Source organism: Chionomys nivalis, chromosome 11 (genome assembly GCF_950005125.1).
Source record: "Chionomys nivalis chromosome 11, mChiNiv1.1, whole genome shotgun sequence".
Classification (NCBI taxonomy): Eukaryota; Metazoa; Chordata; class Mammalia; order Rodentia; family Cricetidae; genus Chionomys; species Chionomys nivalis.
Window position 1 is genome coordinate 32,353,181 of NC_080096.1, and position 13,833 is coordinate 32,367,013.

Here is a 13,833-nt window from a genome sequence, read left to right on the forward strand (position 1 = left end):
GGCACTTGCTGACCAGTAGCCTAGCTCCAGGTTCAGTCAGAGACCATGTCTCAAGGGAATAAAGTGGGGAGTGATAGAGCAGGACACGGACACACACACACTCACACACGCCCCTCCTGTCATAGCCCTTTGACTGTAACAGCCAGGTGCTTGTCTTAATGCCTCATGGGATGACTCTGTGGTACTTTTTGCTGTTGTTGTTCTTTATTTTTGTTTTCCAAAACAGGGTTTCTCTGTGTAGCCCTGTCTGTCCTGGAACTTTCTCTGTAGACCAGGCTGGCCTCGAGCTCAGAGATCCACCTGCCTCTCTCTCCTGAGTGCTGGGACTGAAGGTGTGCACCACCACCACCCTGTTCTCTGTGGTACTTTTTGATGTGCATGAATTCTCTCTTGATTGCTTATTAAAAGTTGAGTTCCTTGAAAGCCTTGTTGCTCGGCCTCTTCTGCTTTGAGTTTTGGTCTTGATATTCCGTTTCAGCCTCAGAGTGAGCTGTCAGCGGCAGGCCAGCTGACTTTGACATAGACACACCCGTCCATCATTGAGCGGCGGTGGAAGCAACAACTTCATGGCACTTATATCGTTTTCCTTGTGCCAAAAAAAAAAAAATGTTTTTGAGGCCACAGAAAACACCCTTGACGTATAACAGCCAGGGTTCTCCCACTTTATTGTATGGAAACTCTGAGCCGTGAAATCCATGCTTTGTATTTCATTTGAGCTGTAGAAAATCTTGGAGACAGATCTGAAATCCGCAGCAAGCACACAGGGCCCAGGGACATTCGCTGGTGGCATAGTCCCCTCAGCTGCACTTTATTTCTGTATGTTTACCCACTCCCAGAGTCCTTTCTGGAAGCCCATGTCTACACGATGTTTAAAACTATGTATTAGTTCCTATTCAATTGCTGTGCTGGAACGCCATGACCCAGGCAGCTAATAGAGGGAAGAGCAGAGCCTGTCATGGAGGGGCAGGGCAGCAGTGAGCACGGCAGCTAGAGATGGAAGCAGAGGGCTCCCCTACTGAACCTTAATCAGGAAACAGAGAGGGCAAACCCGGAATGGGATGGGACTTTGAAATCCCAAGGCCCACCCCCAGCTATGTCCTTTCTCTAACAAGGCTATGCCTCCTAAGCCTTCCCAGACAGTGCTACCAACTAAGGCCCAAACATTCAAATGCAGAGCCAATAGGTACATTCATGTTTAAACCACTACAGACTGCTTTAATCTCACTTTAAAACATAGTAAAATACTAAAATGCTAGGGGCTTCAGTGTATTATAAACACCTGGCCAATATTTGTTCTTAAGTCTCCTTTTTATGGTCTTGGACCTCACAGTCTCATGGTTCCCACACTGAGAGTTGCTGCTGTGGGTCTGAGGATCTCGTGGCTGACTCTGTCTTCACTCCAATTGGTTCGCTTTCTGTTGCTGTGAAAAAACATTGACTGAAGCCGCTTGAGGCCAGGGGTGGTGGCACACTGCACACCTTTAATCTCAGCACTCGGGAGGCAGAGGCAGGCAGATCTCTGAGTTCAAGGCCAGCCTGGTCTACAGATCAAGTTCTAGGACAGCCAGGGCTGCACAGAAGAACTCTATCTTATAAAACCAAAAAAGAAAACAAACAAGAAAAAACATATCACCAACAACAAGTTAGGTTTGGTGGAAGGTTCTGTTTGGTCTTACAGGTTAAAATCTATCAAGGCAGAAATCTGAGACAGAAACCATGGAGGTGTGCTGCTTGACTTGCTCCCCCTTGTTGTTCAGTTAGCTTTCTTTAATACCTTACGTATGGCACCACCCACAGTGGCTGGACGACACCCCCCCCCCATCAGTCAGTAATTAGGGAAATGCTTCAGGAACCTGGCCACAGGTCATTCTGATTGAGACAGCCCCCAAATGAGATGCCCTGAGATAGCTGTGCATTGTGTCAGCTTGACAACAGATGCTCACGAGGAAACCAGCTCATTGACCAGATTCTGTGCTTGGAGCTTAGAAGAACCTGCGATGACTTCAGGCCTCGTTCTTCAGAGTCCAGTCTCTGATTTACCAAATTCCAATTTCAAGCGCCATGTTTATTCCAGAAAGCAATTTGGAATTAGCATAGGACTGAATGGCCGCAGAGACCTAGAAAACAGCTGCTTCCGAACCTGGCTCTTCAGACACAATAAGTGTTCAGTTTATGTTATGTGACTGAATTTGGCTATGGCATATATGCTTCTGTTCTTTGAAGCATTTGAATTGTGTATGTTTTCCCCAAGCACTGCTTGACCTCATGGCGTAGCTCTGGGAATGCGACCACAGTGGTAGCAATGGCTTGCCCTCAGTAACATCTCTGCTCTTCCTTTTCAGAGTATGATCGGCTGGGTTTCCTTCTGAAGCTGGACTCTAAACTGTGAGTAGAACGGGAAAATGTTTGACTCTCGGCAGACATCTGTAAGAGCCTATGTCTAGCTTGGAAGGGCCACCCTCTTACCCCTTTGGTTTTGGGGGGACTCCCTGGGGTCTCTGTCCTCAGATTGCAAGCAGAGTCTTCAAGCATGTTCCTGTCTACAGGAACCTGGGCAGGACGGGATGGTAGGTACAAACTGAGGCCTTGCGTTAGGCTGCCACAGGTGGCTCATTACAAAAGGCCACTGCAGGGGCTTGCGTGGCCAAAGGGCCCTGAAATAGCTTCTCCCGCAGAGTGGGCGTGATGGAGAAACTGGCAAAGATGCCCTCCCACCCAGCAGACCTGTGCTTGCTTTCCACTTCTGCCCGTTGAGATGTCTTTCCTCGCATAGGCAGACCTCCCTGTCTGCTTCTCAGAGGTTTGGTACCTGTGCCCAGCACTGCCTGTCCCTGTTATGCCGCGTGGAAAACCCCAGGATTACTTACTCTCTACACCAAATTGTCTTCTGTGTTTCCTTTGAATTTCTTACCCCTGTTGTCTTCCAGTTGTCTGGCTATCCTATAAATGTGATGATTATTAATTTATTAAGGTCATAGGCTCAGAGCCAGGCAAAGCTTGGTTCAAATCCCAGATTGCCACTTACTGAACTTGTGATCTTGGGCAAGTGTCTTAGCTACTTTGAGCCCATTTTGTCTGTAAGATGAAGACAGTATCCATACTTTATAAGTTGCTAGAAGGATTTAATTGAAGTGGTTAACTCGGGGGCCTATGAGTACTCCAGCAGTCTTTCCTGGTCTCTCTTGTGCCAAAGCAGCATAGGTGTAGTTTTGTTAGGTGTTCAGCAAACCCTGAGTGCTTGGATAGATGGATAGGAGGTGGGTGGCTAAGTAGGAGTGGAGTGGGTGGGTGGATAGATGGCTAAGATGGATGAGTTTATGCATAGATGAGGGGGTGGGTGGATAGATGGATGAACACAGCCCATGTGATCATAACACTAGAAGTTGGATCTTTGTCCATTCTGTTCGCTTATTCCCTGTACAGGATCACTCACATGGTTGATACTTAGTCCCTTCTGTTGTCAGCCATCGTGGGCTCCTGTATCCCTGAGATATAATGTCGTGAAAGATCAGAATTGCATCTCTTTCCTTTCCCTTTTGCATAAGGTCTTATATACAGCTGCTTCAGATGGTAATAGCCACACCTATATTAAATCATCCATATGAAGCTTTCCCGTGGAACTATCTGGCCGCTGGCCCCTTCTCCTGGAATCTAGAGTCTTGGCTCTGGTGCCTCGAGATATGTGTTCAGGCGCTGTAGCTCTCCCAGCTTTTAGATGTCACAGAGGCCGCTTCCAGGGAAGAACTGTCTGATCTCTTTTACAAGGCAGGCCGAGAGATGTTAGGCCCATGTTAACATCTGGGGTGTGGTCCTGATTGGGCTAAAGAGTCGCAGGCTTTCCTCTTGGAAATGTCTCCGTTCAGTGCTATGTACAGAAAAACGAAGCAAATCAAGTATAAGCCATAAACAAGTGAAATGCCTCCAGACCAGCGAAGAGGCAGTAATTACAGATGCACAAAGGAGATGTTACTGTGGACGTGTCAACTGCAGTGTTTAAGCTGTCTTCAGCAGTGGAGGAGGGGGCAGTGCCTCCCCCCCCCCCCCCCCCGCGCTGTCTTGACAGTTGAGCGGTATGGGATAGATCTCTGTGGAGCTTGCTGCTGCGTACCAGGCCAATTCCGTGGATTGATGAGAAGATTTGGACTTTGGCCAAGAAATTGACTTAGCCCTGTATTTAACTCACACTGAGGGGCAGGCCAGAACCTTCTGCCACACTGTGAGGGGCAGGCTAGAACCTTCTGCCACACTGTGAGGGGAGGGCTAGAACCTTCTGCCACACTGTGAGGGGAGGGCTAGAACCTTCCTGCCACACTGAGGGGCGGGCCAGAATCTTCCTGCCACACTGTGAGGGGCAGGCTTTTCCAGTCCAGTGATTTCCTCCGAGGGAAATGTATTCAGGGAGAGGTCTCCAAGTTAAGGATTCTGCTGTGGGGGTGATCCCTCAGCCATATTTCCATCTCTCTTTACAAAGCATCTTCTGGTCATGTGGTGTTCTGTTTCTAATGTGTAAGAGGGACACAGCATGGACCAGAGCTGAGCCCGAGTTCTGCCTCTGCTGCTTAGTGTTATGTGACCTTAAACATCCCATTCAAGCTTCCTGAACCCCAATTTTTTCCTTATGAAAAATATGGACTATTCAGTTGCATTGTTGTAATTTATAGAGAAAGAAAGAAAGCCTTGTATAATCTGTTGTAGATACGCAAATGCAAGGATTGCTTTGTTCATCTTAACTCAGGTTAATCTAGCTTCTTGAGTATAAAAATGTCTGCGTTCTATAAGCTGCTGCTTTCTCTTTAAATACGGCCCCTCTATCATCCACTTATCCACACGCCCTGCTCTTCAAAGACTCTGGTTAGATTCTAGAGCTTCCAGTCAGAACCTGTTAATGTCTCCATATTTGCCACTTTTTAACCCTTTCCATGCTAAACTGTAACCGCAGAGGGATCTGTGTAAGAATAAACTAGACTTAACCCTGAACCTCCAGGCCAGGATTATCAGGTGCTTACCCTAGCTCTGAGCGGATTAGGCTAAAAAGTCTGCAGACAAAAACACTTGCAGTTGACTCCCAGAGTCTCATCCTCGGGTAAGCTAGGAGCTCCCAAGGCCACATGTAAAACACCCCAGATTTGGCAAGTGCCACCAAGCACCTGGCAGCAGCACACTAAAAACTTCTCGAGAAAAGGATGTGAACTCCTGGCAAGTAGCCGTTCAACGAAATGAGCAGTTCACAGTAGAGAAGAATGCACAAGGGAGCCACAAACCGTCATTGGCAGGGACCACGACAAACAGCAGGCCATGGGAGGGGACGCCTGGCAGAGATTTCTCAAGTTGGAGTGACCGGTCATAAAACAATTCTGTGTACCACACAAGACTGAATTACGTAGGATTAAGAACAGTAAAATAGAACCTTCAATTTAAAAAAAAAAAAAAAAAAAAAAAAAAAGAGGATTCCTGGGAATTTCTCTCGTGCAGGTTTCTTTTTTTAAAAAAAATATTTATTTATTATGTATACAATATCCTGTCTGTATGTATGCCTGCAGGCCAGAAGAGGGCACCAGACTCCATTATAGATGGTTGTCAGCCACCATGTGGTTGCTGGGAATTGAACTCAGGACCTTTGGAAGAGCAGGCAATGCTCTTAACCTCTGAGCCATCTCTCCAGCCCTAGTGCAGGTTTCTTGCTAGCCCCATAATGGCTCCCTCAATCAAGATATTTCTTTCCTTGTTCTCCCTCTCTGTCTTTTCCCCATCTTGACATCCCTGTCCCTCGAGTTCTCTTTTCCCTCCTCTTCTCCTTCCTTCCTCCTTCCCCCAACCCCCATACTCCCAATTTTCTCAGGTGATCTTGTCTATTTCCCCTTCCCAGGGGGATCCATGTATGTTTCTTTTAGGGTTCTCCTTGTTACCTAGTTTCTCTGGGGTTGTGCACTATAGGCGTGTTATCCTTTGCTTTACATCCAATATCCATTTATGAGTGAATACATACTGTATTTGTCTTTCTGAGTCTGGGTTACCTCACTCAGGATGTTTTTTTTTTCTAGTTCCATTCATTTGCCTGCAAATTTCAAGATGTTACTGTTTTATTTTTTACCCCTGAGTAGTACCCCATTGTGTAAACGTACTACGTTTTCTTTATTTGTTCTTCAGTTGAGAGGCATCTAGGTTGTTTCCAGATTCTGGCTATTACAAATAGTGCTGCTATAAACATGGTTGAGCAAATGTCCTTGTGGTATAATTGAGCATCCTTTGGGTATATGCCCAAGAGTGGTATTGCTGGGTCTTCAGGTAGACTGATTCCCAGTTTTCTGAGAAACCACCATACCAATTTCCAGAGAGGTTGTACACCCCCAACAATGAAGGAGTGTTCCCCTTACTCCACATCCTCTCTAGAATAACTATCAATCATTGGTGTTTTTTATCTTAGCCATTCTGACGGGTGTAAGATGGTATCTCAAAGTCATTTTGATATGCATTTCCCTGATGGCTAAGAATGTTGAACATTTCCTTAAGTCTTTCAGCCATTTTAGATTCTTCTGTTGAGAATTCTCTATTTAGATCTATATCCCATAAGATCCTAAGCAGTTGTGAAGAGGGTGCCTGAACTGGCCTTGCCCTGTAGTCAGATTGGTGACTATCTTAAATGTCATCGTAGAACCTTCATCTAGCAACTGATGGCAGCAGATGCAGAGATCCACAGCAGAAAACTAGGCTGAGCTCCCAAAGTCCAGTCAAAGAGAGGGAAGAGCGATAGTACAAGCAAAAGGGTTAACACCATGGTGGGGATAGCCACTTAAACATCTTACTTGAGCTAATGGGAGCTCACTGACTCCCGCCTGACAGTGGGGAACCATCAGAGGACCAAACTAGACCCTCTGAATATGGTGACTGTTGCATGACTGGGGCAGACTGTGGGGCCACTGGCAGTGTGACCAGGATTTATCCCTACTGCTTATACTGGCTTTTTGGAACCCATTCTCTTTGGAAAGATACCTTGCTTAGCCTAGCTATAGTGGGGAGGGCCTTTATCCTCAAAACAATGTGCTAGACTTTGGTGACTTCCCATGGTAAGCCTTACCCTCTCCAAGTAGTGGATGGAAGGTTTGGGGGCAAGAAGAAGGGATTGGGAACTGGGATTGGTATGTAAAATGAGAAAAGATCGTTCTTTTTAAAAAAATTTTAAAAAGTACCAATAAGTAAATAAATAAATAATAAATTGGGCCAGCAAAACGCCTCAGCCAGGAAGGGTTTGCAGCTGAGCCTGCCCACCTGAGTTCAGTCTTTCCAACCGACACAGTAAAAGGAGAGAGTCGATTCCTGTAAGTTGTCCTCTGACTTCCACACTTAGACCGTAACACACATGCACCTACCATGACCACTCAATAAATAACCTTTTAAAAGATCATAAATGAGCTTCTAGAAGTCAAAGTTACAATAGTCACACTTTAAATCTTAATAGAAGGGGTTAACTGCAGAGACACAAATGAAGACAGTCAGCTAGGAGATAAGCCAGGTAGCAAACATTTAAAGGTCTGGGGACATTCCTTTTTGCCCCTCCCTTCCTCTCTCTGTCTGGGGTGTATGTGTGCCGTTGCATGTGCTGTGTGTGGAAACCAGAGGGAGATGTTGGGTGTCCTGCCCCGTCACTCTCCACCTTATTGCTTGACAGGATCAGCCTGCCATTGAACCTGAAGCTCAATGCATAGTCTAACATTCGGGAAGACAATACCTTTTGGTAGCCGAAAACATAAATTGTGGGTGCCAGGCATGGCGGCACATACCTGTAATCCCCGTATGTGGAAGTCAACAGTAGGGGGAATCTCCAGTTCCAGGTCAGCCTGTACTAAATAGCAGTTTTAGGAGAGGAGGGGAGGGGAGGGGAAGGGAGGGGAGGAGAGGAGAGGAGAGGAGAGGAGAAACAGTGAAACATTGCTGGCAAGATGGCTCAGTAGGTAAAGGCACTTACTGACCTCAGTTTGATCCCCAGAAATCACATGATGGAAAGAGGGAACTGACTCTTACAAGTTGTCCCCTGACCTCTTCTCATGTGTCCATACCTACACACTGTAAATAAATAAATAAATTAAATAAATAAATAAATATGTAACTATAAATTAAAATGAAAAAGAGGCTCTGGAATTGGGCATGAATTTTAAATGCCAAGGTCTACATCTCACTAGCTCTGACTTTGGGCTTCTATTTAATCAGTAAGTATCAGATTCCCATAAGAGTAGTGACCCCAGAATGAGATGCAGCCACCCCTGTATCTTAATCCGGGGTCTTTTATTGGCTTACTGCCAGAGAAGACAGAACTTCCAAACAAAATCTGTCCTCTGCTTGCCTCTGCTCTGTACCTGACTTCATCTGTGCATTCATTTGTTTAGCAAATACATCTTAACACCAACTGGTATGCTTTGTGCGTAGGATAAAACCAAAAAGTCTGTGCCACGTTAGCTTAGTGAACAGTGGAGGGGCATAAGCAACAGCAGAGAGGGTGGCACTGCTGGGCAGCGTAAGCAATGCCTGCTCTGTTTCTAAAATAAGGGTGGTCTCTATACCAATGGTTCAGATACATGGTGGAGTACGGAGGGCGTGCCAGGCATCCCCAGGTGTGCAATGCAGAGACAAAAAGCTCCTTCACAGAAGGTGATAGAAGTGGTGTTTCCAGAGGAGACCTTAGGCTTCTCTGAGAGCAGAAAGTAAAAAGAACACTCACCGAGGAGGCTGCAGATACAAAGGCATGGGGGACTCATGGAATATAACAGCACCTTAGAGTAAGGAGAGAGGTGAGGGAAAGTTAGGCCAACAAGATCTGGAGAGCAAATGATGAGGGCGATAGTGGGGAGAGTGAGCAAGAGCCACCAGCCGTGCAGGTTCATAGAGACTTACATGCTCATCTAATTTCTTGGAGAATTCCATATGAAGGCAAAGGAATAAAACCAACAGCTTTCAGCCCCAAGAGCCCCTTGAAAGCCAGGCCAGGTGAGAAAGGCCTGTAAATCTGGGCCAGTCTGAAGCGCTGCCAAAAGAGGTGGAGCGTGGCAGCACATGCCTGTCTTCCCAGCTGCTGAGGTGGCCAAGCCAGGAGGGTCACATGTTCTGGGCCAACCAGAGCTACCCAGTTATCGCTGTCTCAGCAGCAGCAACAACAAAACATAGGAACAAGAGAGGGATGAGGGAGGCCGCCAGAGGAAAATTTACTGATTCTAAAACAGCCTTGCCAAGTTCTGCCTTATGGCTTGCAAAGGGAAGCATTTTATGCCCAGTGCTATGCTGGATATTCTGTGGTACCTCTTCTTCTTAACAGTCATGTAGATGACCTCATTTGTCTTACCTCATCTGTCTGCTGGCTTTATGAGTCCTTTACATGCTGATGACTCCCAATTTTTTATCAAGCCCAGTCCTTTTTCCCACACTTCAGAGTCATTGACCCAGGACTTCCTTCCCTTGGCTGTGTTTTTGGCTTCTCACAGTTCACATATCTAGAACCAAGCTCCAATATTTATAGCCTGGCCTCCCAGAATCTTTCTTACCTCAGAAAATAGCAGCTCCATCCCCCTAGTTGTCTGAGTGAAAAGCCAATGTATCACTTCTTTGACTCTGAAATAGAACCACCAGCAAGTCCTGCTGACTTTCTCTTAAGTACAGCATCCCAGGTCCAGCCTCCTCCTGCCTCCAGACCATCAGCATCCCAGGTCCAGCCTCCTCTTGCCTCCAGGCCATCAGCATCCCAGGTCCAGCCTTTTCCTGCCTCCAGGCCATCAGCATCCCAGGTCCAGCCTCCTCCGGCCTCCAGGCCATCAGCATCCCAGGTCCAGCCTCCTCCTGCCTCCAGGCCATCAGCATCCCAGGTCCAGCCTCCTCCTGCCTCCAGGCCATCAGCATCCCAGGTCCAGCCTTCTCTGGCCTCCAGGCCATCAGCATCCCAGGTCCAGCCTTCTCCGGCCTCCAGGCCATCAGCATTCCAGGTCTAGCCTCCTCCTGCCTCCAGGCCATCACCTTATAGAGACAGCCATCCCTGCACACCATGTCGGCTCTCCCAGCTGCTCTCTGCTCATATACTTGCTTCCCAGCATGCACTAGTCAGCTTCCTATGAACTTGAATGGAGGAAATATTTGTTCTTGCTCATGGTTTTAGAGGTTTCTGGTCATGGCCGTGTCCCTTTGGGCCTGTGATGAGGCAGAACCTCCTGGCAGCCCATATACAGTGAAACAGAGATGTCACCTTGTACCAACTGGAGAGCAAGGAGGAAGGGGCTAGGATCCCAGCATCCCCTTCAAGAACATGCCCCAGTGGATTGAACATCCTTCCACTATGCCCTACCTCAAGTGCCATCACCGAGAGCAGGCCTTCAACACATGACCTGTAAGGAACATTTAGAGGCCGAACCATAGCCTTGACCTCCACATAGAAGCAACAATGATCCTGTTAAAAACCAAGGTATATGTGACCTGAATGCCTGTGATCAGGACCTTCTAGTGGCTCCTCGGCTTTCTTAGAGTGTGACTCAGATGTTACAAGGCTCTCGGGTCTGGAGTAGACCCTGGCTTCTTACTGCTTGCCTTAAGGTGTATTATTCCATACTGGGTTCTGTACTTGGGCGCTTCTAGTATCCCAGGCCCCTTCCTGCTATGGACTCTTGGCATGTGTGCCTTCCTTCGATAGCAGCAGAGACTGCTCGCTTCCTCACCCATTTACCCATTCCTGGCCCCTGCTGACATTTCCTGACCGCCACCCCCTCTCTTTTCCCCTACAATGCAGGGAGCCGAGCTTAGGGCTTTGCCAGTGCTGGACAAGCAATTTGTGGGTGGACTGTGACCCCATCCTTAATTTTACTTTTCTTAGTGAGACACTGTCTCACTCACTGGGCTCGTGCTACCTCTGCCCCCTAAGTATTTGACCTGTACCAATAGGCCTGGCTCACTGGCCCTCTCTACTGTGTCATTTTTCTATGGAGTGCTCATCACTGTAGGATGGTCCACACATCTTGCTCATCACTGTAGGATGGTCCACACATCTTGCTCATCACTCTTGGATGGTCCACACATCTTGCTCATCACTCTTGGATGGTCCACACATCTTGCTCATCACTCTTGGATGGTCCACACATCTTGCTCATCACTGTTGATGGTCCACACATCTTGTTCATCACTGTTGGATGGTCCACACATGGTACGTACTTGTTCTTGTCTGCGTACACCCCTCTCAGCACAGGGCTTTTTGTTCCCTAGCACCTGTTGCTTAGCGATTGCCCAGTAACTATCTGATGCCTGGGTAAGTGAGCTGATAGATAACTGCATGAAATAGATGGTGTTTAAATGCTTTTAACAAATGAGAACACAACGGGGGTGGAGCAAGCGATCTAGTCATGTGCAGAGCATTGCATCCGCTCAGACCCGCATCTGACCTCCCCTGCCCAGCCGCTCTTCTTACTTTTCCCCTCACTCTTAACAACACAATGGTAAGAAAACCACCAACCCATTTTAAAAAGGACAGAGAACAGATACTTTGTGAAAAAGATATGCAGATGGGGCCTGGAGAGAGGGCCCAGCAGTTAAGAGTGTTTGCTGCTCTCATAGAGAACCAGACTTTGGTTCCCAGCACCTGTGCTAGGTACCTCACAACCACTCACAACTCCAGTACCCTGACAAGCTCTTCTGGACTCCACAGGCCAGGCACCTGTGTTCATGCATACTTACGCACACACTCATATAAACAAAACAAATCTTTAAAAAAAATGCATACAAATATCAAATAAATATGTCAGTATATAAAAAGGTTCTCACACTGTATGTCTCCAGTGTGGGGGATTTAAACAATGAGAGACTCACACACCTGTCAGAGTGGCCAAAATTAAATAAAAACAAACCCTAACAATTTTCAGTGCTGGCAAGGAGGTGGGTCAGGAATTCTTACTTAGTACTAGTGGTACTGCAGAACATTCTGTCCATGTTGGCAATGTTTTGCAGGACTTCTGCAGCCAAATAGGATCTAACCAGATGTGCTGACCACCATCCTTCAGGGTAGATTGTAGCATGACTAATAAAAACCTAGAGACAGATATTGGGGTTCAACCTGAAGATCAGAAAAGCAAAACAACCAGCCACTGGCTCTTACCTCTATCTAGTCTGAAATGGCGATCCTGCCTCCCAGAATCTCAGAATGAGACTGTCTGAGAGCTTTCTCCTCCTGTTTTATATTCTTCTCCAATGCTGGGATTAAAGGTGCGCACCACTACCACCTGGTTTCTATTGCAAACTAGTGTGACCACTGGGACAAAGGTGTCTGTCACCATTGCCTGGTCTGTAAGGCTGATCAGGGCAGCTCTTTTACTCTCTGATCTTCAGGCAAGCTTTATTTATTAAAATAGAAATGAAATATCATTACAGTCATTACCCGAGTCAATTGAAAACGTACATGCACACAAAAACTGCTCATGAGTATTTCTAGAGGTGATACCCGTGATTGTGACAAACCAGAAGCAAGATGAACAGCTGCCACATCCAGACAGCGGAATGGTCTCCAGCATGAAAAAGAAAGGGGCATCAGCCCTCACAGACGAGGAGGCTCCAGCCGTGACTCTTTGGGTAAAGAAGCCAGGCTGAAAGCCTACATACTGTATGGTTCTAACTGTGTGACATTCCAGAAAAGACCAAACTATGGGTACTAAAAGGGCCCCAGCAACCCTAAGTGGAAGGGAAGAGAGAAATAAGTCTGTATTTGCCAAAACCCAGAGGACAGAGGTTCTCAGCCTGTGGGTCGTGACCCCTTGGGGGATTTCATATCAGGTATGATATGAAATTAGTTATGAAGTAACAATGAAATAGTTTCATGGCTGGGGTCACCACAGCATGAGGAACTGTATTAAAGAGTGGCAATGTTAGGAAGGCTGAGAACCACTGCCATAGAACCTCTTAACACAAAAAGTGAAATGAACTACGGTAATACAAGATATCACCAATGGGGGAAAGAGGGTGGGGCTCTATTTGCTTGGCTTTTCTGAAAATCTAAAATTATTCATAAAAATAAAGTGCATAACCCAGTGGTGATGGCTCACACCTTTAATCCCAGCACACAGGAGGCAGAGACAGGCAGATCTCTGAGTTCAAGGCCAGCTTGGTCTGCAGAGTGAGTTCCAGAATAGCCATGGCTACACCGAGAAACCCTGTCTCAAAAGACAAACAATTTAAAAAGTGCATTAATTTTTATATAATCAGGTTGGGTGTAGATTAGCAGGAGAGCATATTCTTACAATACAGGGGCCCTGGTTCATTCATTCCCGTCACCAAATGTGCGTGTATAAATCCAAGGGCTTTGGAATCAGAAGACCTTCGAATTAGCTCCTTTCTGTTGCTGTGATAAAATACCATGACCATGGCGCCTTTTAACAGGAAGAATTTAATGAGCTCCAGCTGCAGAGGGTTAGCATCCATGGCTGCAAAGCAAAGGCACGGCTCCAGGAACAGCTGCGAACACACATCCTCGTCTGTAAGCAGGAGCCAGAGAGGCCACTCCAGGAATGACTGAAGTCTCTGAAACTTCAGAGCCCAGCCCCAGTGACACACTCCTCCACCAGGCCACACCCAATCCTTCCCAAACAGTTCCACCAGTGGGGGGGGGCAAGTATTTAAACATGAGCCTATGGGAACTATCCCATTTAAACCATCACATTCCACTCCTGGGGTCCCATGGGCTCCTGGCTATAACACAACACAGAATGCATTTAGTGTAACTTCAAAAGTCCCTAAAGTCTTTTCACCTCAGCACTGTTTAAAAGTCCAAAGCTCAATGTTTCTCCTAAGTCTAAAACAATCTCTTAATTATAACCCCTTGTA

The 13,833-nt window shown here is 46.8% G+C and overlaps 1 protein-coding gene across 3 annotated transcripts in view; it reads left to right on the forward strand.

Moving 5' to 3' along the window:
- St3gal3 (ST3 beta-galactoside alpha-2,3-sialyltransferase 3) overlaps positions 1-13,833 on the forward strand; it is a 220,504-nt gene that overhangs the window by 112,954 nt on the left and 93,717 nt on the right. For all 3 annotated transcript variants that reach the window (XM_057784235.1, XM_057784238.1, XM_057784236.1), the window contains one exon: positions 2,343-2,385. In XM_057784235.1, the coding sequence (XP_057640218.1) occupies positions 2,343-2,385 (43 nt within the window). The remainder of the gene's footprint in view (positions 1-2,342; positions 2,386-13,833) is intronic.